This window comes from Lynx canadensis, chromosome B3 (assembly GCF_007474595.2).
Source record: "Lynx canadensis isolate LIC74 chromosome B3, mLynCan4.pri.v2, whole genome shotgun sequence".
In the NCBI taxonomy this organism is placed as follows: domain Eukaryota; kingdom Metazoa; phylum Chordata; class Mammalia; order Carnivora; family Felidae; genus Lynx; species Lynx canadensis.
In genome coordinates, this window is record NC_044308.2 from 48,572,059 (window position 1) to 48,599,769 (window position 27,711).

General features: G+C 36.2%; 1 protein-coding gene across 1 annotated transcript in view; it reads left to right on the forward strand.

Moving 5' to 3' along the window:
- PRTG (protogenin) overlaps window positions 1-27,711 on the forward strand; it is a 125,291-nt gene that overhangs the window by 67,708 nt on the left and 29,872 nt on the right. The window contains exons 8-11 of the mRNA XM_030320260.1: window positions 492-739; window positions 2,747-2,911; window positions 5,652-5,957; window positions 7,003-7,191. Of these exons, the coding sequence (XP_030176120.1) occupies window positions 492-739; window positions 2,747-2,911; window positions 5,652-5,957; window positions 7,003-7,191 (908 nt within the window). The remainder of the gene's footprint in view (window positions 1-491; window positions 740-2,746; window positions 2,912-5,651; window positions 5,958-7,002; window positions 7,192-27,711) is intronic.

A 27,711-nucleotide genomic window follows, 5' to 3' on the forward strand; every position in this document is an offset into this window, starting at 1 on the left:
CTCCCCAAAAATGAGAAAATTAGAAGGAAATAACAATCTCCAGGAGTTTTTCCACAGCTCAAACTTAATGATTTTAAGAACTCATTTTTTTATTAGTGTAAATATGAATCTTCTAATAACATTGTGATATATTTAACAAAACTTTAAAATTCTGGTTGATTTCAATTTTATGTAACATTGCAATATTACATAAATTAGATGCTATTACAGAATAATATACTTCCTTAATAAAAACCAAATTTTAAAAGAGATTAGTCTATCACCTAAAACAAATGGGGTTTGGATATCACTATTACTTATTTAGGTAGACTCAGAAAATGAGAGTGATTTTAAGCAACTCGTAGGTGTTTTTGGTAGAGTTGATTACAGACTCAGTTTTTTGTTCTTAGTAACTTCTGTCATTTAAAATGAGAGTGAACTTAGCAACGGTTTAACTTTAGTTTTACATCATTCTTAGAATTTTTCATAAAAATATTTTTTCCTTTCCTCAGTAAATTGGTAATTAACCAGATTATTCCTGAAGATGATGCCATTTATCAGTGCATGGCTGAAAACAGCCAAGGATCTATTTTATCTAGAGCCAGACTGACCGTAGTAATGTCAGAAGACAGACCCAGTGCTCCCTACAATGTGCATGCTGAAACCATGTCAAGTTCAGCCATCCTTTTAGCTTGGGAGAGGCCACTTTATAATTCAGACAAAGTCATCGCTTATTCTGTGCACTATATGAAAGCAGAAGGTAAGCAATGTGAGGAGTTTATTTTCAAGTGGAACTGGGCATCAGTAATTTGTTTTCAGTGTGAATGACATCTTACATAATTCAGAAAATACTTTTGAAGTTCTATGGCATTTATCTCTTTTATTAAATAATCACTCTATCACCTGCATATCAATTTTTGCTAATTTTTTTGTTATTGTATACTTTGTGTATGTAAGTATAGTTTAAGGTTTTTATGTCTAGAAATAAGTACCAGCTCTGCCTGCTAAACATTACAGTGGACTAATTAATTTCATTCCAGCCAAGATATAAATTCTTTAACACTTAATATACCAGTTCAAGTATGCAATTACATAGGAACAATGGTGTAATCGCTTCATAAAATAATATGGTGAATTATGGTCACTATAGCATGTTATTTTTAAGGGGGGAAATAAACATTTTCAAATCCCCATAAGTTGATTTTATATGTTTTGAAATTTTTCTGGAGTCACATAGAAAACTCTGAACAGGACACTGTCTATTGATATGTCCTATAGTACATAAAAGTAGCAATCAAATCTGTCTCAAAATATTTAGTCAGAACTATTAACTCTTTTTTTTTTTTTTTTTGAAACTTTTTTATCCTACTCTTTTCTTTGGCAAAAAAAGGGAAAGGAAAAGCTACTTACAAATCCTGGAGATTTCTCTACTGATTTCTCATAGAAACCATAAATATTAGTTGTACATATAGTCTAGCTTTTATGCAATAGACATTAAAAACAAATTCCAACACCCAAAAATGATATGATAAAATTATCCATAGAAACAAGTGGTTTGTTGTTGTTTGTTTTTTGTACTTTGAAGTAGTATTTTGAAAAGGAATATTTTGAATTTAAATCAGGATTTGTGGTAGCCAGAAGAATGAAAGTCTAACTGAGCATGTTGGAGTATGTTAATTCCCTTCTTAGTGATTTAGGAAGGTGAAAGGAATGCTGGTTTTGGTGGAGACCACTCTTGTTCCCTATTATAGTTGTTTCATTAGAGCCTCCACATGCGGCTCAGTGGTCTATTCAGAGACAGAACAAGGCTTTTTAATTCGAACTCAAGGACCTTGTTTGGTAGGTCAGAAATCGTACTATGCAGTTCCTAATTAACGAGCCATTAGCCTGTCTGTTGTGAAATGGCTGTAATCTTGTCTAATTAAAATGCTATCAAGTTAATTCAGAAATGTGGGAAAACTTAATAGTGGAATTTGCCTTCTGTTTTGTTTATAAATCCAGTGTGGGGAGAAGGGCCTTCGTCCTTAGAGAGTTTTGATGAAGTTGACATGCATTTACTGTGAACGGTTCACAAAGCTGCCAGTGCTCTTGTTCCACTTTACAGATTGGCTCTGTAGGAATTAAATCCCACAAAGACAAATTCTTTTCTATACCTTGCCATGCATATTTTATTAAGAATCGCTGAGAATTTTTTCCCCTTTGGGAAAAAAAAAGTTCATTGTGGAACAAAGTGTTTTGAAGCACATTCTGTGCCTCCTAGATCTTTTGCTTTCAGTATAAATAAAAAGAACAACTTGTGTCAGTCAAATTTAATAGAATCTCTAGGGCCAAAATGAGATCTTTTGCAGGACAACTTTTGGCTTGGTTTGTTTTTAAAAAGAGCAGAGCCATTACATTCCTACTGTCTCTCCAAGATTCATGGTTAAAAGAAGAAAGCCATGAGTTTACCCAAGTAAAACTTCCATTGTTAAGAACTACAGTATTCTGTAGTGTTAAGCTCTGTTGTGCTACTGCTGTACATTGTCTCTGCTGTGGGTTTTGACTAGATATTCAATGAAGTTTAGAAAAGATTAATTATTTTCAGTTTGATTTATTAGGGAAAAATTCAAACAACTACTTTTAGAAATTAAGACCTTCCCATTCATATTTTTTTAAAGGGTCACAAAAGAAAACAGAGACAAGACTGGAGGACCAGGGAGGGAAAGTGGTCTTATTAATTTCATTTTGAATATTCATAATTTTTTCAAACACTGGTTCTTTAATTCAGGTTTAAATAATGAAGAGTATCAAGTAGTCATTGGAAATGACACAACTCATTATATTATTGATGACTTGGAACCTGCTAGCAATTACACTTTCTACATCGTGGCATATATGCCAATGGGAGCCAGCCAGATGTCTGACCACGTGACGCAGAATACTTTAGAGGACGGTAAGAAACCACGAGTCTAGAATGAACATTAATATGTTTAATCAGTTTCAACAAATAAATGTGTTTTAAAGTAGAGAAAATATCCTCTTTTTGGTTAAAAAAATAACCAAAACAAGGGTGGCAACCAGCAGGCTAGTTTGCCATTTCAAATTTGACTGTCACTTTTTGACAGTAATAGGATATGGGTGAAGAGCTTTTATAACTTACAATGCAGAACATAAATTTTGATAACAAAATTCTTGTGTTTCTTCAAGTTTCCCAGTTTAAATTGCAGTTTTTAAAATATTTTTTCACCATGGAAGTTTTCTTTAACTGAGTAGAACAAAATGTGAGATTTTCTAGGCATAAATAAATATATATATAATGAGTAAATATATTGAGTGTATATAATGACAAGAGGTCAGAAGTCTTGGGTTTCTGAAACGGGTAGTTTATGAAATTTAGTAACTTATTAGTTAAAAAAGTTCTCGTAAAATCAGCAGTTAGTTTATTTTTGGATATACTATGTTTATTCTGCTTAGGGAGGAAAGTAATAGTAGTTGTTTGTTAACTGATCATGGGTTAGAAATTGAGTTGTAGTCCTTTTGAAGGCAGGCCTCCATATATTCTTACAATGGTGGGAAATCTCATCCGTTAGGAAAATCCTGAGACTGATTCTCTCCCTCTGATTCATCATCTCTCTCTTTAGCAGCTCTAGAAGGCCTTTTTGTACCACTCACTGTGAAAAGGGAATGATTTAACATATACCTAATTATACTGTTCTCCCTTTACAGGTGTTTCTCATCCTCACAAAATGGTCCACCTGTAATTTTCAAAACTTTTTTTGTATTAATGATTTCCAAATCTTTTCCTTTGTTTATTTGGTCCCAGATCTCTTACATACATCTCTGTTAATGCCACTTGTTTAGATGTTTATAAATTCAGAGTATGACTAAATGAAAGCAATATTAGTGATCTGGGTGCTAAATTCCAAGTTCTGTTTTCATTTAAGAGTCTGTTTCATTTTAGAGTGAATCATAGTACTTATGACCTCTCTAGTTATCTCCTCCCATTTTACCTCTGACATGCATATCTAAGGTGAAACACAGGCTGGTGGGGGTGTTATCCTGGGGTTTGTGGGGGGTTTGGTGTATGAGGTATATTCCTCCCTATGTCTTTGAAGGAAAGGTTTAACCATAGTAAGCTACTTGTTAAAGCTTGTAAGTTCCAGTGAATGTTAAGTCTCAAAGTTTTTCTCCTTTAAAGCTTTTCTTACTCTACAACTTTTTTATTTAATGAAATTTCATTTTGTTCTCTGGAAAAGATGAGACTTCTGACACTGGCTTTCACGTTTCTGCACGAGTTTCTGCCCATTTCGTAAGCCCATGTATCTCAAACTGAAATGTGTGGGTCTCGTAGGGTACATAGCAGTGTAGCCGATGGAACTGACACTTGTGGAGGGCTTACCCCTGCCTATTCTAAAAACCTTCTCTCCATTATCTCATTTAATCCCTACATAACCCTGTCACAGAAAAACTGTTGTTATGTAGGAAATAGTAAAGTAGGGGGGATAGGAATGTGGGCTTTGTTCAGTCTGTCTACATCTACTTCACTAACAATGTGTGTGACTTTGAGCAAGTGATTTGACTGCTTTGACCCTTAATTTCCTCAATATAAAGTAGAAATGATCAGAGTACTTCCTTTGGTTTTTGTCAGAATTCATGAGTGCGTACACATCAAGGACTCAGAAATGCTTAATTGATTTTCTCTTTTCCACCTATTATTTCATTCATGCAACAAATAATCATTGAGTACCTACTATGTGTTACTTAGTAGTGAACAAAGGAGACAAAAAATTGTCCCTGGTTTCGTGGAGCTTACTTTCTGGTGGGAGAAGGGGCAGAAGAACAATAAACAAGATGAGGAGTACCTGGGTGGCTCAGCCAGTTAAGCATCCTATTTCAGCTGAGGTCATGATCTCGCAGTTCAAGCCCCACATGGGGCCCTCTGCTGACAGCATAGAGCCTGCCTCAGATCCTCTGTCTCCCTCTCTCTGCCCCTTCCCCACTAGCTTGTGTGTGTGCTCTCTCTCTCTCTCTCTCTCTGTCTCTCTCTGTCAAATAAACATTCAAAAAAAACACCCCAAAATAAACAAGATGAACAATCCATTATATAATTATATGCTATGTTGGATATTGATAACTATCTAAGAGAAGGAGAAAAAAGCAGAAGAGGGGAGTATGAAATGTTGGGAGGGTTTGAGATGAGGCAGAGTCACCCAAGAAGGGCTTACTGAATAGATGACATTTGAATGAAAACCTGAAGGAAGTGAAAATGAGGGAGTTGGCTAGGCAGATGAATGGGGGAAGTGCACTCTAGACAGAAGAAATGGAAATTGCTAAGGGCTGGAGTGGAGGGAACAAGTGGAAAGCACTAGGAGATTGAGGCACAGAATTAATCAGAAGCCAACTGTATGAGTAGATAGGACTTTGTATGAAGTTACAGTGGGGACTTGGGCTTTTACTATTAATGACATTTTGTTTTCTTTGGTTCTCTATTCTTGACCATCTCTCATTATTTTTCCTTCTTTTTTCTGGTTTGTGATCTCTATTCAACTGAAAACCTTGACCACTAGGGCTGAAAGTATCTCTCCTTTGTTATGTTAGGTCTTGCTCTTAAGAGAATTCAGTGAATACTGGTGGGCTGATTGACAGAAATGATTCTAAATATTCATAAGCAACCTGTCTTCTTGTATGACTAGTTCCCTTGAGACCTCCTGAAATTAGTTTGACAAGTCGAAGTCCTACTGACATCCTCATCTCCTGGCTGCCGATCCCAGCCAAGTATCGGCGGGGCCAAGTGGTCCTGTATCGCCTGTCTTTCCGCCTCAGTACTGAGAATTCCATCCAAGTTCTGGAGCTCCCAGGGACCACACATGAGTACCTTCTGGAGGGCTTGAAACCTGATAGTGTCTACCTGGTGCGGATCACTGCTGCTACCAGAGTGGGGCTGGGAGAGTCATCAGTGTGGACTTCACATCGGACACCCAAAGCCACAAGTGTGAAAGGTAAATTTCTAGAAACTATTGAGGAAAAATAACACAGTATTTTTGGTCTTTTTAAATCTAACTTATGTTTAGGGGAGCCTGGGTGGCTCAGTCGGTTAAGCATCTGACTTCAGCTCAGGTCATGATCTCGTGGTTCGTGAGTTTGAGTTCTGCATTCGGCACTGTGCTGACAGCTCAGAGCCTGGAACCTGCTTCGGATTCTGTCTCTCTCTCTCTGCCCCTCCCCCACTCTTGTTCTGTCTCTCTTTCTCTCTCAAAAATAAATATTTTAAAAATATTTTTTTAATCTTTAAAAAAAATAAAATAAATCTAAGTTATGTTTAAATTGTGTTTTATGAATGAAAATATTCCATAGATCATGGATGTAACTGAAAATAATTTTAAACTTTTTGTTGAGTATTCCCATTTTACTAAAGCTCAGTAGCATGTGAAACTTTTGGTTACTCTGTTAGTTTGCTTAGCAGAGTCTTCATAGATGGGTGGTGGGTCCAAATCAAACTGAATTACCAAAAGTTAAATATTAATAGAGACCTAATTAATATTATTACCATTTTTTTTAAATCATCAGTTTAATAGAAAGACCGTAAGGCTAGAAAGTTCTACACCCTGTTTGTTTAATAACGTGAAATGTAAGGTGACTGAGGTTTTTGTTGTTCATTGACTAATTTGGTCTCCAAGTTTAATACCAGTGTGGAATTTTGAAAGTTAAAATGTAATTGTTTTGGGGGCACCTGGGTGGCTGTCAGTAGAACATCTGACTTCCGTTCAGCTCATGATCTCACTGTTCATGAGTTGGAGCCCCATATCTGGCTCTCTGTTGTCAGTGCAGAGCCTACTTCAGATCCTCTGTCTCCCTCTCACTCTGCCCCTCCCCCTCTCATGCTCTCTCTCTTTCTCTCAAAATAAATAAAATTTTAAAGTATATATATATATATGTATAAAAGTGTGGAATTGAACTTATTTTGTAACTGTTGGCTTAAAACTGTGTGTATTTGTACGAATTACAGATTTTTTTTATACATATATTTCTGGTGAATTTTTCTAGCCCCTAAGTCTCCAGAGTTACATTTGGAGCCTCTGAATTGTACCACCATTTCTGTGAAGTGGCAGCAAGATGCTGAGGACACAGCAGCCATTCAGGGCTACAAACTGTACTACAAAGAAGAAGGGCAGCAGGAAAATGGACCCATTTTCTTAGACACCAGTGACCTTCTCTATACTCTCAGTGGTTTAGGTGAGTGAGCCCATACTGCACTTTCCTTTTTTCCTTCTTTTCTGACCAGTTGGGAAAAGAGTTTTTGGATAGAGACACAAGAACTGACGTACTGGTGGAAAGAGAAGAATTACCTTTATTACATCACTGTGTATGTCCTACTGCTTAAGTCACTGTTGGTCTTTGACTCACCACTGTGAGCAAACTGGCAAAACGTCAGGTAAATGTGGTATCTATCTTTCCCCCACCTCTGGACATCTGATTTTCTTTCTACAGTTCACTTCTAGTAGAGTGAGCTCTGATAAATTATTGTGAGTATGTGGTGTACGTAGAATAGGAATGTAAAAAGGAAATATCACCAAACGGTCAGAATTAAGATTAACTCAGAAATTGCCCGAGAGTGCTATGTAGGTGTATTATTTTCCCATGTAAAATCTATCTAAATTATGTACAAAATAATGCTCTTACATATGACCCATGTCATTATAAATATTTATTTTTGTAGCTCTAACACAGAAACACCAGAGAAAAAGCATTTAATTTTGGGTTCATCATAGTTCTCAAAGACATCATTTTTGTGGCACCTGAGTGGCTCAGTTAAGCGTCTGACTTTGACTCAGGTCATGATTTCAAGGTTCATCAGTTCAAGTCCCAAGTTGGGCTCTGCACTGACAGTGCGGAGCCTGCTTGGGATTCTCTCTCTGTCTCTCCTTCTCTCTCTCTGCCCTTCCCACACTCACTCTCACTCTCTCAAAATATATATATATATCTATATCTATATATATATATATAGATATAGATATAGATATATAGATATATATATAGATAACACTGTTTTATTCTCTGTTCATCCTGTCTTTGCTGAGTGAAGAATTCCAGAATGTAAACATGTTTAGTGGAAAGTAAAGAAATTTGTGTCTATAATAAATATATGGGTATAAACAGATATATACTCAAGGCGTAAACTGCACACTTAGTTATTTCTTAGTTATTTGTTAAAGCAGCAACTTTAATTACGATTACTAACTAAACTCCTACTAAATTGTTATAGCATCTTCTGCACATACTGAAATTTTACAGTGCCTCTGGCTTTCCCTGTCACAGACTACCTTTTGGAGTACAAAAAGGAAAAAGGCTTGGTGATCCCACTATGGTTAGCTCCATTTATTTTTCTGGCCTCACAGCACAAACTGTGAAAACAGTGTAAGACCTGAGACCCAGCGCAGTAAGAAGCAATGGTGGGAATCTGTTTTTAGAGGCAGGGACATAGGACCCCATCGTCTGTTTCTTAGCAATAGTTTTCCAGATGGCATTTTGCTTCTAATCTTGTTGTCTTGGATTTTAACTTAATCTGCATTTGCTTAAATAAATTTCACTGTTGATTCCTGTCACATAGCTTTATAAATGATGAGGAGAAGTTACGTATGTTCCAGGGTGACCTTCCTTAAAACCACTGATGTAGAGATGACGTTAGCCCAACCTGTCATCAAAGTTAGGAGCATTTATTTCTAGTCATGGCTTCTCATTCAGTATGCTCTCCCTTTCTGTGTTCATATCATTAATTCAGAAAAGTTGTACTAAGTTTAAAACAGGATTTGGTAAATTGCTGATGAAAAATTATGCATCATAGTATCTCAAGTTTCTTCAGGTTTTTTTTTTTTTTTAATATTTACTTATTTTTGAGGGAGAGACAGTGTGTGAGCAAGGGAGGGGCAGAGAGAGAGGGAGACAGAATCTGATGCAGGCTCCAAGCTCTGAGCTGTCTGCACGGGACTCAATGCAGACTCGAGCCCACAAAACATGAGATCATGGCCTGAGCTAAAGTCAGATGTTTAACTGATCGAGTCACCCAGGTGCCCCTTCAGTTCTTTCACTGTTAAGGAAATATAAATAAGTAGAAGATACAAAAGATAGGTTCATAGAGCATTCTTCTTGAACATATAAGTCATTTATTTTAGACAAATGAATAATTTATTGGGAAGAACAGTAATGTTCTGCTTGTGAAAAGTTTAGAGAAACAGTTAAAACTTTGTCAATTAAAAGTAATGCTCTAAAATTTAAACATTTTCTATGGGTGCATATAGTGACTTACTGATCTTTGTGGAAATGTTTTTTGTAATCTGTATAATAGTTTTTAATACTATGAACTTTAATTTCCTTCTGTGTTTTAAAAAAAATCATATATATTACTGCCTATGTTTTTATGTTATAAAATCCTCTTTGTGTATACTGTTTGGAGTAGTTCAGCTTAAAAACACTTTATAATGTATAACCTAGGAAATTATTTTGTTATAGTCAGGATATCCTGCCTATTAAAATAACTCCATGTGCCCTGACTATGGACTTGACTGAGTAGTAGGACTAACTGCAGTGCAGGGTAACAGGGGAGTCTCACAGTTGTAGGACTTTGTTGTAGGACAGTGGGTTTCAACCCCTGGAGGTGCCAAGCCAGGACCAGAAGGGCTGACTAGCAGAGAGGCAGTTGTGTGGATCCAAGCATTGTATAGCTGTTGACCAGATCACCTTGAAGATGATCCTGAGAGCCCTAGGGTCCTTAGAAAGACACTGTTGGGACCTAGCCAAGCTCACAGCAAGTTCAGTGGGTGCAGCCCACTAAGCAGGCAAGTGTTAACAGCTCTCACTCCCATCCTTCTTACTTTTGGCTGTTGGGAGGGCAGTATGTTCTGTTAACTGGACAACTGACCATCTGTGACCATTTTTAGTAAGAGCATCTGGCAGTAGCTGCCTGTTTAACAGAGAGTGATGTGTGTAGAGGGCAGTAGGTTAAGGGAACCCTATCTGTGTCTTGCATGGTGAATACTTGCTTTCATAGAGCTTTTGTACATTAAAGATGCTCTAACTAGAACTGGATTTACTAAGTGGGGCTGGAAATGAAATTTAAATGCTTCTGTTTGCTGATTCCATGTCAATTTGAGTAGCCAACTGATGCCTCAAAATTTCATTTTCATACTAATCCCTTCTCTGATACCCTAATACACATCCTTTTGTTGCTTCTGGTAATTAAGTTTTCAACTAAAAAGTATGTTATTGGGACACAGTCTCCTTGGTAACACATAACAGTTCTTTGTTTCTGAAAGAAAAAGAAAGAAGGAAGGAAGGAAGGAAGGAAGGAAGGAAGGAAGGAAGGAAAGAAAGAAAGAAGAGAAATTTCTGTATTTCAATTCATTTAATAAGAATTTACAAATTATTTTTCTAAGTAAGGCATTGTCGTACTAAATAAAAAGATTTAACAAATGTGACCTCTGCTCAAAACAAAAAGAATTAAATCAAAAGACACTAACTTTATTTACATTCCCAATTTTCTCCCAAAGTTCTGATTAACTAAATTTAATTGTACTTAGTAATGAAAGTTGTTTTAGAACATTTTACTCAAAACCCTCAAGGCTCAGTTCCCTCAAACCCTCAAATCCCTCAGTCAGGGATGTGGAATGTTTGTTTTTTAAATTGGTTGAAAAGATTCTCGTGTCTTTATTAGTATCATATAAATATTGGCAGAGTTAGTGGAAGATTTTGATGTTGCTAGTTCTAGTTTAATGATTTGCAAATATACAGTTTGATTTTAATTAGAAATGGTTTTGGGGGGTTGGGGAATAAGCATTTAGCTTGTCATTTAATGTGTATGTGATTTGTTCTAAATTGTGGTTTGAGATTTTCTTCAAAGTTTTGCATCTTGTGATTATTTTCACTTAGTTGTTCCCCACCCCTGCCCCTTGGCACTTTTCATGTTTGCCTAAGTTTTAAGCAGAATTTTAAAACATTTGTTAAATTTATCACACAATAAACTGAAGCAAAATTAATAGCACACTTGTGTTCCCTGATAATAGACTTTCTGAAATAATTTGCTCCATTTTTTGGTCTGTTTATTTCAGAAATTGACTTTAAATTCTGAAGTTAGAGTTTCTAATAACAAAGGAGACTGTTTTCATAAGCTGTCAGAAACTTAATTCTTTAATATTTATATACTAAGAGGGAAAGGGAAGATTATTATTTAGATGGTGTTGTTGTTAATTTAGCACTTGGAACACTGATAATCTTTAGATTCTACTTTGCCAAAGAATGTTTGCTATTAAACTTCAGAGCAAGCTTGATTAGTGAGCATGAGATTTAGCACCAATTTTACAGATCCAGAATATCAAAAATCATTAGTAACACTTCTGGATCCCTTGTACACCTTCTAAACTCAATCTTTTTTTTTTTTTTTCTTTCTTTCTTTTGAAAAATCCAAAATCGGAATTCCCGGTTATGCAGGGGAGTAGGAGGCAAAAGAAACAGTCCCTCGGCAACAGTGTAATTTTAGAATACCTTAGCCAGTTTATATGGAAGCATGGTAAAATTAAGTCAGATTTCTGGATGCTATTGTTTGCCATAACAGAGTAGGATTTGGTTGTGTGGTTACAGATCTGAGGAAAGAAGATCAAGAACTACCATTGGTGAGCCCAACTCATATAGCTGGAGGGAATTATAGTCTCTTTAGTTAAGACAGGACAAGATTTTGTGGCATAAAAGAGACTACTTTTATCAGAGAGGGTTCATTGTGAACCTTACTATAATAGTGATTTTGTTTTGAAGAGAACTAGAATCACTGAGTGTATGAAATCTGGAAGTCACGTTTTAAGGCAAGCCAGGGTCTTTTTAGAGATTGTGTTCCCTCATTCCCCACACACAAGGAAGCCTTAGATAACACTCAGAAAAATCTTTGGAAACATGCTACAGGTGAAAATCCTAGTATTGTGGTTGTTTAGCAGCTTTCTCACTGCACCCCTTGCAACAGAGTAAAAAAAGAAACCATGTTTTATAAACAAATCTTCCTGATGGTGTATAGTTTCAAGTATCCCATACTGACTTTTAGCCTATAAATTCATTTCAAATAATTTGGTGCCTTCATATCAATTACCAACTCAAATGTCATTGCAGATGCCAGGATTCTTCTGTTTTATAAAGTAACATATTATCAATCACGTAGACATCATTAAGCATTCTGTCTGGATTAGTGTTGACTTTATAAAGCAGCACTGGTTTCTGTGAGATCACTTTGCATTTATATGTTATCAGATAATTTTTAGGGATTGGTGTAGAAATTCGATTGACGTTATTGCTGTTATTTACTACAGGCAAGATCGCTGGGGACATACCTCACATTTTTTGCCTCTTCTCAGTTCTTCCTGTGCTTTATCACTGTTAAATTCTACTTTTCATAGAAATGGCTCCTCCGAACAGTATCTGATTTCACTGTTTCATTCCTTTCTTTGAAAGAATTATAAAATAAACTCATTTAAATGAAGCCAGTAGACTTCTTACATGAATAATTTTGGGAACCACCTGCTATGTAGGCCAGAAAACTGACAACATGGGAGTACAAATAACGACAAAGGGAGCATGGTAAAAGTTTTTCACTTCGCTATTAAATATCTTTTAAGTTACCATTTCTTGTATTGTGTTTAATTTGTTATCTAGCCAAAATACATTGAAACTTCAATGCTGACTGTAGGAAATACTCAACTATTTTTTTTCTTAATTTAAAATGTTAATCATTTATGGGATCTGAACATGCCAAATATGATAGATACACAGCTCAAATTTTAGAACCTTAATACTTGGAAAATTAAAAAAAAACAACGCAAAAGAAACAGAGCATCCATTTCTTAAACAATCCTGTTATTAAAAAAGTACTGTTAATATTAAGACAGTAATGAAGCACCTGGGTAGCTCAGTGGGTTAAGCATCTGACTTCAGGTCATGATTTTGCAGTTTGTGGATTTGAGCCCCATGTTGGGCTCTGTATTGACAGCTCAGAGCCTGGAGCCTGCTTCAGATTCTGTATCTCCCTCTCTTTCTGTCCTTGCCCTGCTCTCAATCTCTCTGTCTCTCTCACTCTCTCAAAAATAAATAAACATTAAAAAATTTTAATAAGAAAACATCAAGACAGTAACAAAGGAAATATTTTCATTTGCCAGTTTGCAACAAAATGCAGATTTATGAAACTGTAAGAACTGTACAGAAATTACTGTGCATCTTCTGGTTATCTTTCCTTAAATTTTTCTTGAATGAAAGATTATCTGCCATTCTGAAATATTTTTGATACTCCTGGATGAAAATGTAGATATATCTCTTTGCATTTGGAAAAATCTTGCCTAGCTTTTAAGTCTCAACCCTTCTGGGAATCCTCTTGCAACTTCAAATGGTGTCAGTCATTCCCATGGTACATCATTTATAATGCTCTATTGTAGGAGGCACTTGGCACTGACAGCTGAAAGAAAAGTATTGGTGAAGTAAGTTTTATGTCTGCTGCCTGACATAATTTCTGTAACTTATTAACAAATTAAGTCCTGGTTATTTGCCTAATCTTTTAGATAGGGATAATAATAATAGCTATTTTATTTTAAGTGTATTTGTTTATTTTGAGTGAGTGGGGGAAGGGCAGAAAGAGAGGGAGAGAAAGAAAATCCCAAGCAGGCTCCACACTGTCAGTGCACAGCCTGATGCCAGGGGCTCGAACACTTGAACCATGAGATCATGACCTGAGCTGAAATCAAGGGTCAGATGCTTAACCAACTGAGATACCCAGATGCCCCAATAATAGCTATTTTAGAACGTTAAGAGGATTAAATGAAATAATGCACATAATGTTTAGCACAGCTCTTAGCTGCATTGAGAGTCTTAAACAAAAGTTAGGTGTTGTAATTGTTGTTAAAAATTGTTCTCCTCCTTGTGTGGAGCCTGGAAATCTGTATTTTAAAAATATTTTTTCCATGTGATTTACCATGATCACTAGATTTGGAAACCAGTGGTTCCTGAGCTTTATTATCTATACCAGAGATCTTGTTAAAATGCAGATTTTAATTTAGTAGGTTTGGGTGGGGCCTAAAATCTTTGCATTCTTGCCAACTTTGACAAGCAAGGATCTAGACCAGGGACAGGCAAGCTTTTTCTGTAATGGGCTAGATAGTAAATATTTTGGGCCTTGTGGGTGTTGTGGACTGAATATTTATGTCCCCATCAAATTCATATGTTGAAGCCCTAGCCCTTAATGTGACTGGATTTGGAAATATGGCCTTTGGGTAGGTGTTGAGAGTTAAACTAGGCGGGGCTCTACTATGATAGGCTGGTGCCTTGTAAGAAAAGGAAGAAACAGCAAGAGCTCTCTACTGTGTGAGCAAGGACTTAGTGAGAAGGTGGCTGTCTGCAAGTCAGGAAGAGATCTCTCATCAGAAACTGAACACTGCCAGACCTTGATCTTAGACTTCTCAGTCTCCAGAATTGTGAGAAATTAATTTCTGTTTTTTAAGCCATCTAGTCTGTGCTGTTTTGTTATGATAGCCAAGCAGACTAATACAGAGTGGACCATAAGGTCTGCCACAAGTATTCAGTTCTGCCACTATAGCACAAAAGCAGCCAAAAGAAATATATAAATGCATGAATATGGTTATATTCCAATAGAACTTTGTTTATGGACACTGAAATTTGACTTTCATGTATTTTTGATGTATCATTAAGTATTATTAAAATTATTTTCTGAGCATTTAAAAGTCTAAAAACCAGGTATTTGGGTGGCTCAGTGGTTTAAGTATGTGGCTCTTGGTTTCGGTTCAGGTTATGATCTTGAGGTTTCATATGTTCAAGCCTTGCATAGGGCTCTGCGCTGACAGCACAGAGCTTGCTTGGGATTCTTTGTCTCCTTGTCTGTCTGCCCCTCCCCCACTCATGCTGTTTCTGTCTCTCTCAAAATAAATAAATTAAAAACAATTTTTTTTAAATATGAAAACCATTAAACTGGCAGGCTGACCCTAAGGCAGCAGACCATATTAGTGTATTTTGCCAATTCCAGGTGTAGACTCTGGTTATAGCCTTTGTTTTAAAGTCTGTTTTGCCCAATGTAAATATTGCTACTCCAGCTTTCTTTTGACATCCATTTGTATGTTTCCCCATCTCCTCAGTTTGAGTCTGTTTAGGTAGGTGTCCTTTGTTTCTCATCAGGTATAGACTCTAATGTGGTTGCTCTTCAAAGTGCAGTCTTAGGATCTGCAGCATAACCAGGAAGTTTATTGAAATGCTGAATTTCAGACTTCCTTGTTCCCTCTCCAGATCTACTGGATCAGAATCTCAGTTTTAACAGGATTCTTAGGTGCTTAGTATGCACATTAAAGCTTGGTAAAGTTAGGTCTAGATGACCTAGTATGTTTTTTTCAAAATAGCCGATATCAATTCTTTATAAGTTAATAACTTTTAGCTTTAAGTTTGTTATTCTTGTTGGAAATCTTTCAGAATTTGTTTTTGTGCCTTCTAGTTTCCTAAATTGCTGACTCTTTTAATTGTCTGGCCAGTTACAGTTTTGTTTTGGTTTGGTTTTTTACTGTTTTTTTAATGTTTATTTAGTTTTGAGAGAGAGAGAGAGCGTGTGAACAGGGGAGGGGCAGAAAGAGAGGGAGACAGAATCTGAAGCAGGCTCCAGGCTCTGAACTGTCAGCACAGAGCCCAACACAGGGCTCAAACTGATGAACCACAAAATCATGACCTGAGCTGAAGTTGAACACTTAACCGACTGAGCCACCCAGGAGCTGCAGGCCAATTACAGTTTTTAATTGTTATTGACACTAAGCCTCTCTTAAGTCTACTTTCACTGCACTTTTTATTGCATATCTTGTTTCTAGTCCTATTTCCCCATACTTTTTGACTTTTACATGGGGGACAAAATGGCCTTTCATGGGTATCATCCTTCAGTCAATGCATTTCTTCTCAAACATCCAGGGAGTGGATGAATCACAGATTCTCAGGTATAATCTTCCAGTTTTGCTGCTTCTTCCCTGCATTTTGTCTGCCACTGAGTGCTCATTCACAAGTTCATTCTTTGATTCTTAGATATTTACCAAGCTTAGTATATGATAGTCTCAATGTTAGGTACTGCCATAATAATGTAGACATGGTCATAGTATTTGAGTCTAGGAGGAAGACCAACAATTAAATAAGCATCTAAAATATGGTGTGATGAACTTTTTGATAGTGGACATCAGATCTCCGTAACATCATTTGGCAGGTGTTTCTGACCTGTTTCGGGGCTGGAATGGGAATGGCTTCCAGGAAGAAGTAACATTTAGGTTGAAATCTAAAGGATGAGTAGGACTCATTAGGCAAGGGGTCAGGGGCAGGTACAGGTTATATGGGAACTAGTAAAGAAATACATAATAAAATAACAATAATCTAAAAGTATACTGTTGGTGCATGGCCTTGTACACTGTAAGTGTAGGCTTCATACAAGTGAAGGGTTCTGAAAATTAAGCCTCACAACTTCATAGTAAACCTGCCTCTGCAAAGAGGGAAGGACAGAACCCAGGAGATGGTCACAGAATGGTGAAATTCACTTGAGTTGTTCAGGAAGTGAGGGGGACCATGTTCCAGAGAAAATGAAGTATTATTATATGAGCACAAAGTGAAGCCAGTACCTGGTAAGCTACATGAGGGAATTTGGGCTTTATCCTAAGGGCAGTGTGAAGACACTAAATGATTTTAAGCAAGCAAGTGACCTGATTAGATTTATATTTAGAAATATGCTTCTGTTGCAGTGTGTAAAATTTAACGCGGAGAGGGAAGATGTGAAACAGCTCAGAACTGCCTCTTCCCTGAAAGAGGAGGTTTTTGTGAGCTTTCTTTTTCACTTCCTTTGTGGTTCAGAGATGCTACAAAAGTCTACCCTCCCTGTTTGCTGCAGTCCCATTGTACATGGCAGTTTTCATGCACACAAATAATAAAGATTTCTTCAGAAAATAGCATGTTCTATTGTTTTAAATCAGTTTATACTCAACCCTTGGAAACTATAATCACTGTATAAAAAATATATAAATGTATATTATATATATAAACATAACTATAAGTATGTATATGTATATACATATACATGTATATACATGTGTATATGTGTATACCCACACACACATACCCTACTGTTTTATAAAGTGAAGGTATTTGGATGTTGGGTTTATGCTTGTCTTTAAGTCAGTTCTGTAACTGTGTTAAAGTGTTTTAATTTCTCCTTTCCTTTGCTTGCGTCAGCTCTCAAGAGGCATGCAGTCACAAATCTAATGATGTATTCTGTCCCCCTCAGAATACCTAATTACTCTTGATTTGGTACATTTCATTTTAGGCAACTGTGATATTGCCAAGTTAATTAAATTTTGTGTTTTTAAATGAACAAGAAAATAAAGGAAATATAGCCATGGATTCCATAAACCCATAACATCAACTGTTCTTTGAAGCCACAGTGTGAATGCAAGAGCATTTAGTGGTCACTCAAAAGAAGAATATTTTTGAGTCCATTCAGCTGCTATCATTGAGCTTTAGTATAGGCTCTTAGAGCTACAATACTGTTTACAAAGCCCTTGTTAACACTGTGTGAATACAGTGAGTACAGTGTTTTATGGAACTCCATAGGCCTCAGATAAAGACACTTCTGTGCTTGCTTGGTTGTTCTTTTGGACAGGCTTAGGACACAGAAGCTCAGTGGCCTTACAAATCAGAAGATGAACTCAATTTAGAAATTACTGATAATGGACCACAGTTAACTTTAAATTCATGCAAATTAATTACCAGTAAATGAATTACAAAATTGAAACCGTCTTTATAGCATGCAATTTTGACTTGTGTGATTTATTTTCCTAACACCTCTTGAAGACATTGCCTAGAAGATAGAGCTAATTAAAAATGCAAATTTTCTCATTTTAGTGTTGATACAATATATATTTCACAAAACTTGGTTTAATGACATGAGATTGCTGTGTATACCAATGTAATTGTCCTGTCTTGTTTCATAAAATTTTCATAATAAAGTTTACCCATCCTAATTGTGGAAGTTAGGTTTATTTTCCATTATTGTTAAAATTTAAAAATTAGTGTATATTTTTTCAAAGCACATACTCTGTATCAGATCCTGTACTGGGAACAGAGAATGTGAGCATTAAATGGCATGCCTGCTTCTAAAGCATTTAGGCTGAGCATGAAGGACCTATCAGCATTCATAGGAAAATGTGCTAATAGACAAAATTGAGGTATAATCAGAGTGTTCTAGAAGCACAAAGGATAAATGGCTAATTTTTACCATATGATGGAGAGTGGTTTGCCTAGTAAAGAATGGAGGAAAATCATTCCAATTACAGGAAGTTACAGTGTACAAAAAAGAAGATTAAAGAAGTAGCCTCGTTGGTGGTTTTATGGCTAAAACAGGGGTTACATAGGTAGGAGGTGTAGAGACTGAAGCCATAGAGTTAAACAGGACCCATGTTTTAAGAGTCCTGTGTACCCTAATAATTGATTTGGTCTTTGTCCTACAACACAAACAATGAGGAACCATCAGAAGTTTTTAAATGAGAATAGAACATGGCTTGTTTTAGAAAGCTAAATGGTAATGACAGTGTTGGGGATAGGTGTAGAAAATGCAGTGAGTAAGGGCCAGAAGACAATATGATGGTTGTTGAAATAATCTACGATGGTGAGAATGTGAGCTAAAGCAGTACTTTATTGGACATAAGGCAGACTGAAGTTGTTTTGGACGTAGAACAGTTAGGACTTAACTGGTTACCTATGGCTACCTATGGCCTGATGGGAGGACTTCAGATACAGTAGTGACACCTAAGGGGTCTATGAAAAGATATTCAGCATCATTGGCCTTTAGGGAAATAAATGAAAATTTAACAATTTAAACTATAATAAGCTACCACTACATGCCTATTAAAATGACTGAAAAATGTTTAAATGCCAAAACTGCCAATAACAAGTGCTGACATGGATGCAGGATGCCTGGAAGTCCTATGCCTTATTGAAGGAATGCAAAATGGTACAGCCACTCTGGAAAACAGTTTAGTACCTTTTTTTTTAAGTGAAGTATGTCTGTGTCATACGACTCAGAAGTCCCATCCTATGTCTTTCCTCTAGAAACATGAAAATGTATGTTCACACAAAAACCTATACACAAGTGTGTAGCTCCATTACACCCCAAATACTGGAAACAATCAATGTCCTTCAATGGGTGAATGGATAAACAAGCTGCAGTATATTCATACAATTGAAATATGCAGCAATAAAAAGCAATGAACTATATTGCTGCTTGCAGCAATTTGTGGGTGAATCTCAATGGCATTATACTGAGTGAAAGAGGCCAGTCTCAAAAGGTTGTAATCTGCATGGTTGCCTTTATATGACATCTTTGAAAAGTCAGAATTAGATTAGTGATTGCTATAGAGTAGAGGTTAGGGCAGGATTTAACTACAAAGGGAACCACAAAAGGGTTTCTTGATGTGATGGAATTCTGTATCCAAATTGTGGTGGAGGTTAACAAATCTGTACATCTGTTAAGTAAAACTGTACACCAAAAAAGGTCACCTTAAGTGTATATACATTTAGAAATTAAAATAGAAGCCTGGGTTTTGAGATCAAATGGCCAGAATTTGAGTCCTAGCTCCCCACCCACCAGGAATGTGATCATGGTGAAGTCACTCTGCGTTCATGATCCTCAATTTGCTGTAAATGTCTAGGATGTTGGGGATTAAATGTGCTAGTGTATGTGGAACCCTCAGCACATTGTATTGGTACAGACTAAGTGCTCAGTAACTAGTAGCTCTTTATAAATATGATTAAGGAGAGGAATAGGTTGGAATGATTCCCAAGAGCTCTGGGTGGATGGAACTTTAATTGGAGTAGGGCTTTCAGGATTAAGACCAGGTTTGGGGAAGTGGGAGATACTGAGTCGAGTTTCGATCATGTTGAGTTGAGGTTGGTATACTACTGTAGCAGCTTAATATACGTTTAGATTTCAGAAGATCTGAAATGGGGAATCAGTGTACAGCTGGAATTAAGGCTGCATACTGATGCAGTCCTGCTCCAAGAGACCTGGCGTCTTTCTGGTTTTAGCTGCCTTGAAAGAAACTGAGAAAAAAACTTAAGCAGAAGAAACCTCTGTCAGCATAGCTATAAAGCAAAGGACGTTAGGTCATTTTCAGGAAAGTGAGGTACCCAACAAATCTCATTGAAATTTCTCTTACTATGTGAAACTTTGAACATTCTCATTTTCTGTGTTAATCACTTTGAGTGCAGTTCTTTTTAAAAATCACCTTCCTAGACCTTGGGAAACTGAAATTCTTTGTATAGTTTCCATATAGATAAGGTCATACTTAGAATCTTAATTTGGTGCAGTTCTAAACATTTATCAGTTTCTCTTACTTGCCACAAAAAAAAAAAAAAAGAGAGAGGAATTTTAAGTAAGAAAGAAGCAAAGAAGATCAGGTAAATCATTGCTGCTGTGTCATGGGAGAAGTATAGTTGGCAAATTCCAAACTCAATCTTGTAACAAATTACAGAAGATATTTTACAATGCAATAGCACTACTACCATAATTTGCATTTTTGCCCCTTAAATTCGGAGGATGGTGAAAAGCATTAAAATGACAGTGCCTCCTGAAAGAATCAGTGCCTTCTATTCTTTTGTTGTATATTGTACTGTATCAGAATTATAGTGATGGCATCCTATGAGACGTTATACCAAACAATTTTATTTCTCACTTTAGAAAGATCATTTTGGAGAGAGAGAGACGGCAGGCTGCAATAAATGCCTCCATTTTCTTAAATATTTTTTACAATCTTTAAAAAAATAATAAAGTTCACCTTTCCATATCAAACCCCTAAAAATAATTGAGAAAAGAATGTTGATGATTTTTCCTGGGCTTTTATATTCTTAGTCTTGAATAGTCATCAGCTTTCCAAAATGCTCTAAAACATGTACACTCTGTGAAAAACATCTGTCTTGTTTTTAAATGCAGTGTAATTTGTGAACAAAACTGATAAACAGCTACTCCCCCCATCCTTTATTTTTTAAGATAAAGCCAAGTTGTTGTTGTTTTATTCCCCCCAAGAACGAAATGCTTGTAGGTTTGAAGTTGTTTTACTGCTTTAGCAGCTGTGTGGCAAGTTTTCTAGCAGACAATGGAGGTGGGGAGGGGGGCTCTGTTACATCTGGTTTCTCTTTGTAGAATGCCTGAAAAGTTGATATTTAGTGGATTCTTGAGAAAGCAGTTTATCTGTAGAAGAGGAACTTTTTTAGTACCTAAATTAGCTTGCTCTGATTAATATGCATTTGTTTTGTTTTCCTGCTTTAAAAAAAGGAGAAAGAAAGAAAAGAGTAAAGAAAATCATCTAGCCTAAAACTACATAGCACAGATAACCCTATGACCTTTGGGTCTGGGTAAAGATTTACAGTACTTGCGGACCTCTTCACATGCCTGACTGAAAAGAGCCCTAAAGTAAGGCTCCTGTGGAGATGGAGAAAATAAGCAGGATAAGGAAGTTCCATTATTTCAAGTGGCAGTGTGTTGTTTTATTTTTACTAGTCTATAAAGTGAAATACCATTCGTGATGTGTTTCCAGTTTTGAGTCTCATGTCATTTAAGTGTGGGGTCTGATGTTAGAATAGTTTGAGTCAGGGATGCCCTAGGCAAAGCATCCTTCTTCGTCTCCTTTTCTACCCAGCAAAGATCCCTGCCTGTTGACTCCCTTAAATTAAATTTCCATTTGAAATATCTGTCCTTTAAGGAAAGCGAAACAGCAGAAGACTTTCTTTTTTTTAAAGGTATTATCAAAATATGGATGAGAATGAGAATCAGTAGTTGTTTTGCTCTTATATGTTAAGTTTTTCTTCAGATACAAAGTATAAAAAGTCCCAGAGAACAAAATTAGTCCCACTCTTTGTCTCCAGAAAAAGAAATTTTAGTTTGGTTCCTTTTGCTAAGACATTTGAAGAAACCTTAATAATTTACTATCTAAAGACTTTGACATCTGTTTAATGGTTTTTAACTAGAAACTTTATACTGAATCTTTATGTATCTTTCTTGTAAAATATCCCATTGTTCTCTACAACACTTTGTATTTACGTTTTGAAGCTTCTTTATTAAACTGATTTACTGTTTTATTTCCTGTTTCCTTTCAATATGTGCTGGTAAAACCTCATTAAAATGGTGACAAATAAAAGCAGTTTCCTTGGTCTTAGGAAGATACTCCTAGCCATTGATCAGCTCTTGATTGTTTTATAGGCCAGAACTTTCAAATGGTGTTTTTTGAATGAAGGAAAAACTTCACTACGCTTTCTATTCTATTTTTAAGAATCTGTAAACATGGCAAAAAGTTTGACGTGAATTAGGAACAATTTTCCTTATAGAACGGAAAACTCTTGCAGAAAATTAAATCAATACTGTCCATTAATCATACTGTTTGTCAGCCCTCAGACCACTGTGGAAGTTTCTGGTGAATGTAAAAAGTCTTTAAATGTGTGAGGTCCTTAAAGATCTAAGTAAGTTAAAGGAGAAGAGGTTTTTTAAATACTACCATTAGCACATGAAAGAAACTTCAGGGCGGATAGAAAAAAAAATTAGTTGTAAAGCTGTAATTGTACTTGTTGGTTTTGTTTTGTTTTTGTTTTAAGCCTGTTCTTTAAAAAAAAAAAAAAAACTTAATGCAAATAAAATTTTAAGCTTTGTACTAATTACACACTCCATAAGGTAGATGGGAGCTGTAAGACAGGCCATTACAGGAGGAAATATTTTGGTAGCTTATCCTTTAAAAATATTTGCATGTGTTTATTTCATAACATGCATAGTATATCAGGACAGTAATACATGTATATGTTATAAATAAAGGTATATATGTTATAAATATGCATGCTAGAAAAATATTTTACTGTTGGAAGGTGAAATAAAAAGATTTGGAGACCACTGTTCTAACTTACTGCATCAGGTATTTCTAAGTAACTACCCAGTTATAAAGCTATACAGTCTAGAAGAGGAAATAGCCAAATCACCACAGAAATCATAATTACAAGCTTTAGTAAGCGCTGTGATGGAAAAGCATAGGGAGTTATAAGACCATGTTATAGCGGACACTAAATAGCATGAGGGTGGAGGTTAGGGTAGATTTCCCTGACAAACTGATGTTTCATTGGTATCTGAAGGATAACAGTTTAACTGGGTGAAGGACCCTGATGGGATAATGAAAGAATTAAAGAAGGCATAGCATAAATGATAGTCATGGACTAAGTCATCAGAAGAGGCTAAATACTGGAGTATCTTACTATCTAAAGAATCTGATTTATCAGTTGATTTGGATAAGCTGGTGTGATAACATAATGCTGGTAGAGTTTATTGAAATTTTACATATTTTTCTACTCTTTATAAATATTTGTATTCAAATATCTTAAAATATTTGAAATCTTGAAAGACTTTGGGTAACATCCCAGACAACGTAGCCTGCCCTACATAAGTGGAGGCCTCTTGTATTAGCCAAGATAACGGACTCCACTGATCTTTACCTTGGTTTAATATAGAGACCAGAACTCTTGCTTCAGCTGAAGGTTAAAATGGCATCTTAGCTTTCTCGGCATGCCAAGATGTTAATGATAACTTAAGAAGCCTGTGCAGACTGTAGGCAGCACAGTTTGCCTGATTACCACAGTGTATGCATCTCTCTGGGAGATAGTATAAATATATCTATCTAGAGTCATTATTTCACACACCTGATCGTAGCCAAAAGGCCGAGAAGCAATGAGTCATCATTTCAGATGTATGTATCTCCTGTATCTTTTTTGAAGAAAGATTTGGAGTGACTCAGTACAGAAACACAAAATTCAACTAAATAAAAAAACGAATCGGTGACATAAGGCTCCGTGTTTGTAAGGGTTTGGGATTAAGCAACATTCATAGTAGTAAAAGTGTAAATTGATTCACAACTTTTTAGGCATGACTGAGTAACACTAAAGGAGGGAGCTGTAATATGCATACTCTTAAAAGAGTAATTCCGTTAGTATACACCTATCATGATAAAATAATAATGAACATGCACAAACATTTAACCATGAGGATGTTTGGGGCACCTGGGTGGCTCCTTCGATTGAATGTCTGACTTTGGCACAGGTCATGATCTCATAGTCCATGAGTTCAAGTCCCATGTCAGGCTCTGTGCTGACAGCTCAGAGCCTGGAGCCTGCCTCAGATTCTGTGTCTCCCTCTGTCTCTCTGCCCCTGCCTCTCTCACTCTGTCTCTCTCTGTCTCTCAAAAGATAAACGTTAAAAAAAAATTTAACCGTGAGGATGTTCACTGCAGGGTCATTTGTAATTGCTATAAACTGGATAAAACCTAAATATTCAGCTACAGAGGTTTAGTAAGATAAACTGTGGTACATCCATACAGTTTGGATAAATGTGGATATTTAAAGGAATATTTTAGAAGAATATTTAATAACATGAATATTTGTTCACAGTATATTAAGTGGAAAAAGCAGGCTATAAATAAAAAAAATATTTTGTATGTGTGTATATGAATAGAAAGGGGAATGAAAATAACATACAACCTAATGTTAAAAGCGCTATCTGGGTTCTGGTATTAGGATATTTTATTTTTATTTCCTCTTTTCTGCTTGTCTGAGTTTTATAAATTTTCTGTAACAAATATTTGATCCTAATGAGAAAAAAACAGTATTTTTTTAATTGACTATACCTACGTGAATCAATTGGAGCAAAGGTAAGTAAAAGTTGGAAAACCGATGAAACCAGGGTATTGGCTTCTTTATTGCATGCCATAAGGTCCTGTACAGTTGCTAGAAATGCAACTGTAAGTTTAGCTGTGAGCTTCCTGGCAACCAAAACAAACCACAAAGACTGCTAGCTATGGGGCATAGGATATTTTAATTATTAGAAGAAAATTGTAATAGGGGCACCTGGGTGGCTCAGTTGGTTAGGTGTCCGACTTCAGCTCAGATCATGATCTCACAGTTGGTGAGTTCGAGCCCCGCATCGGGCTCTGTGCTGACAGCTCAGAGCCTGGAGCCTGTTTCAGAGAAAATTGTAATAGGGGTGCCTGGGTGGCTAGTTGGTTAAGTGACTTCAGCTTAGATCATGATCTCACAGTTGGTGAGTTCAAGCCCCACATCAGGCTCTATGCTGACAGGCTGTGCCTGGGGCCTGTTTCAGATTCTGTCTCCCTCTCTCTGCCCCTCCTCTGCTCAGCCTTGCTTGCTTGCTCACTCTGTCTGTTTCCTTCAAACATGAATAAACATTAAAACAAAATTTTTGATAAAAAGAAATAATAATATATTAATTAAATTCCCAAAATGCAGTATTTTCAGAAAAACTCTATATACTCAAATTGTTGGAGATTCTCTATGAATCTGTATCAAAACCATATAACTTATGCTTGACAAGGGCCTAACATAATAAGGAAAGAAGATTCCTGTGGCTTCTAGCATCATTTGACAAGTTATAGGGTTTTGAATGATCTAGAGATATTAGTGGAGGAAACAATTAAAATAATTTTTTTGAACTTTCACCTTTCTCCATCTGGATGGCCAATTAGGGTGGTTTTAGTGTGTTTCCCTTTCTTGAATACATTCCCATTCTTTTCATAAAATGACCTTTTGTCTCAGAAGAAAAATCTTGGCAGATGGGCCTCAATTCTGACTCCACAAAACTATTGATACTACGTTTCAAACCTCTGGAAACTTTAAGAAGTAAGGAGACACTTGTTCTCATTTTGCTAATGCACATTTCTGTTCTGAGAAATTACAGGGATTGTATTAATTATATTCTCTTTCCCACGTTGACTCACTGGCACACTTGTGTGGCCCTGGTTCATTGTATGCTTTATTCCCATGCTGTGTGCATATTACAAATTGGCAGTTCAGTGTGACTCATTGAGAATTTTTTTTTAGAAAAGAAATCTGCATTTGCATTACTTACATAGAAAGTATCAGATATTTCTAGGGGTTGTGGGAGGGGGGATGGGCTAAATGGGTAAGGGGCATTAAGGAATCTACTCCTGAAATCATGGTTGCACTATATGCTAACTACATGGGTGTAAATTAAAATACTAATAAAAAAAACCCAATTACCCATAAAAAAATAAATGAATAAGCTTTTTTGTTTTATAAAAAAATCAGATATTTCTAGAAATCTTTCAAGAATCTTCAAAATATGTGCTTTTCTCTTTTTATTGTCCTAATAAAAAGTCATAATCTGATGCAGTAGTCTTACCAAAAAAAGAAAACATTGAGTCTGAATCTAATAATGAGGAAACAATTAGATAAACCCTGTTTGTGAGATATTCTCCAAAACATCTACACTGGATTCTGCAAAAGAGTCTTTGTTAGGAAAGGTAGGAAAAGGACAGCAGCGATTCTGGATGAAGGAGATAATGACATGCGGTATGTGACTCTCAGTTGTGTTGGTGGGAAGGGAGCATTTTAAAGAACACTTTGGAAGCAATTGGGGAAATTCAAAAATGAGTTCTATATTAGATTAAATCGTGTTATTGTTAAATTTGTTGGACCTAATAATGGTACTATGGTTATGTAGGAGAGAATGTCCTTGCCCTCAGGAGAAGCATGTCCAAGTATTTAGGTGTGAAGTATGATGGCTCAATAAAAGAAAATGTGTGTGTTCACTTACTTGCACATGCAAGTAAGAGAATAATAAAGCATATCATCAAAATGTTTAAAAAATAATTTAAAAGGTAAAACATGCCCAGTATTCTGTTTTTAATCTTTAATCAGTTTCTCCAAATTAGGGATGTGTTTACCATGACTATGCACATGGTTAAAACAATAGATATTGTTTGAAATAACAGATATTAAGTATAAGAAACCTTGGATCTTCTGTTCAATGTTTTATTTATCAGAAAATCCTTTTGATTTAACTCTGTATGCTCAGTTGTTTGAGATTCTCTATTATATGTGTTGAAAACCATTTTAAGATACAGTGAATACTTTCCAGTACCTCAGTGATCTTCAGTGTCTTAATACCTGAAAGATTTAAGGCTTATATAAAATTTGAGTAGGCTGTTTATAGGCAATTAACATGGTAATAACCTACACCCGCTTGTATCAAAAAACTCCCAGAATTCCCTTATCTGCTAACATTAACATTGATTTCAGAGTGATACATTCAGCAAAGTTTAAATAAATTGTTGTAACAGTGCTTCTTGTGAATTTTAAAGGAGGCATACATAAATAACAATTGTGTTTTATCACTATGATTGATGAGGCCGATACTTCGCTGGCTTGCATTTCCCACTTGAGAAGAAATTTAAGATTGGTTTCAAGCTGTCTACCTGCATCCTTCCCATCTTGTAAGCATGCTTTTTACTGCTGAGGGCTGAGATTTGGAGGAATGGTTATCAAACCACAGATGTTTTTGCAATGAAACTGTGCACCTCCGACCAAGTCGCCGTGGTTCAGGAGATGATAGATGGTATTTTCATGTTGCCTCACAAAAGGGTCAAAATGGCATGGCGAGCCCATGACAGTGAAACAGAGAAATGTTAGTCCTGGAAGGAAATTTATTTCGTGGCTTCAGGGGAAGTTTGGTTGTCATGAATAGGCTCTCTCTGTCAGTCTATAAAAATATTGTTTGTAAGGCAGTGATGTATGTGAGACAGACAGCGTGAGTGTGCTGGCAGACAGAGCAGCTACTTAAACAAATGCCAAGCCGAGTACAGTATCAGA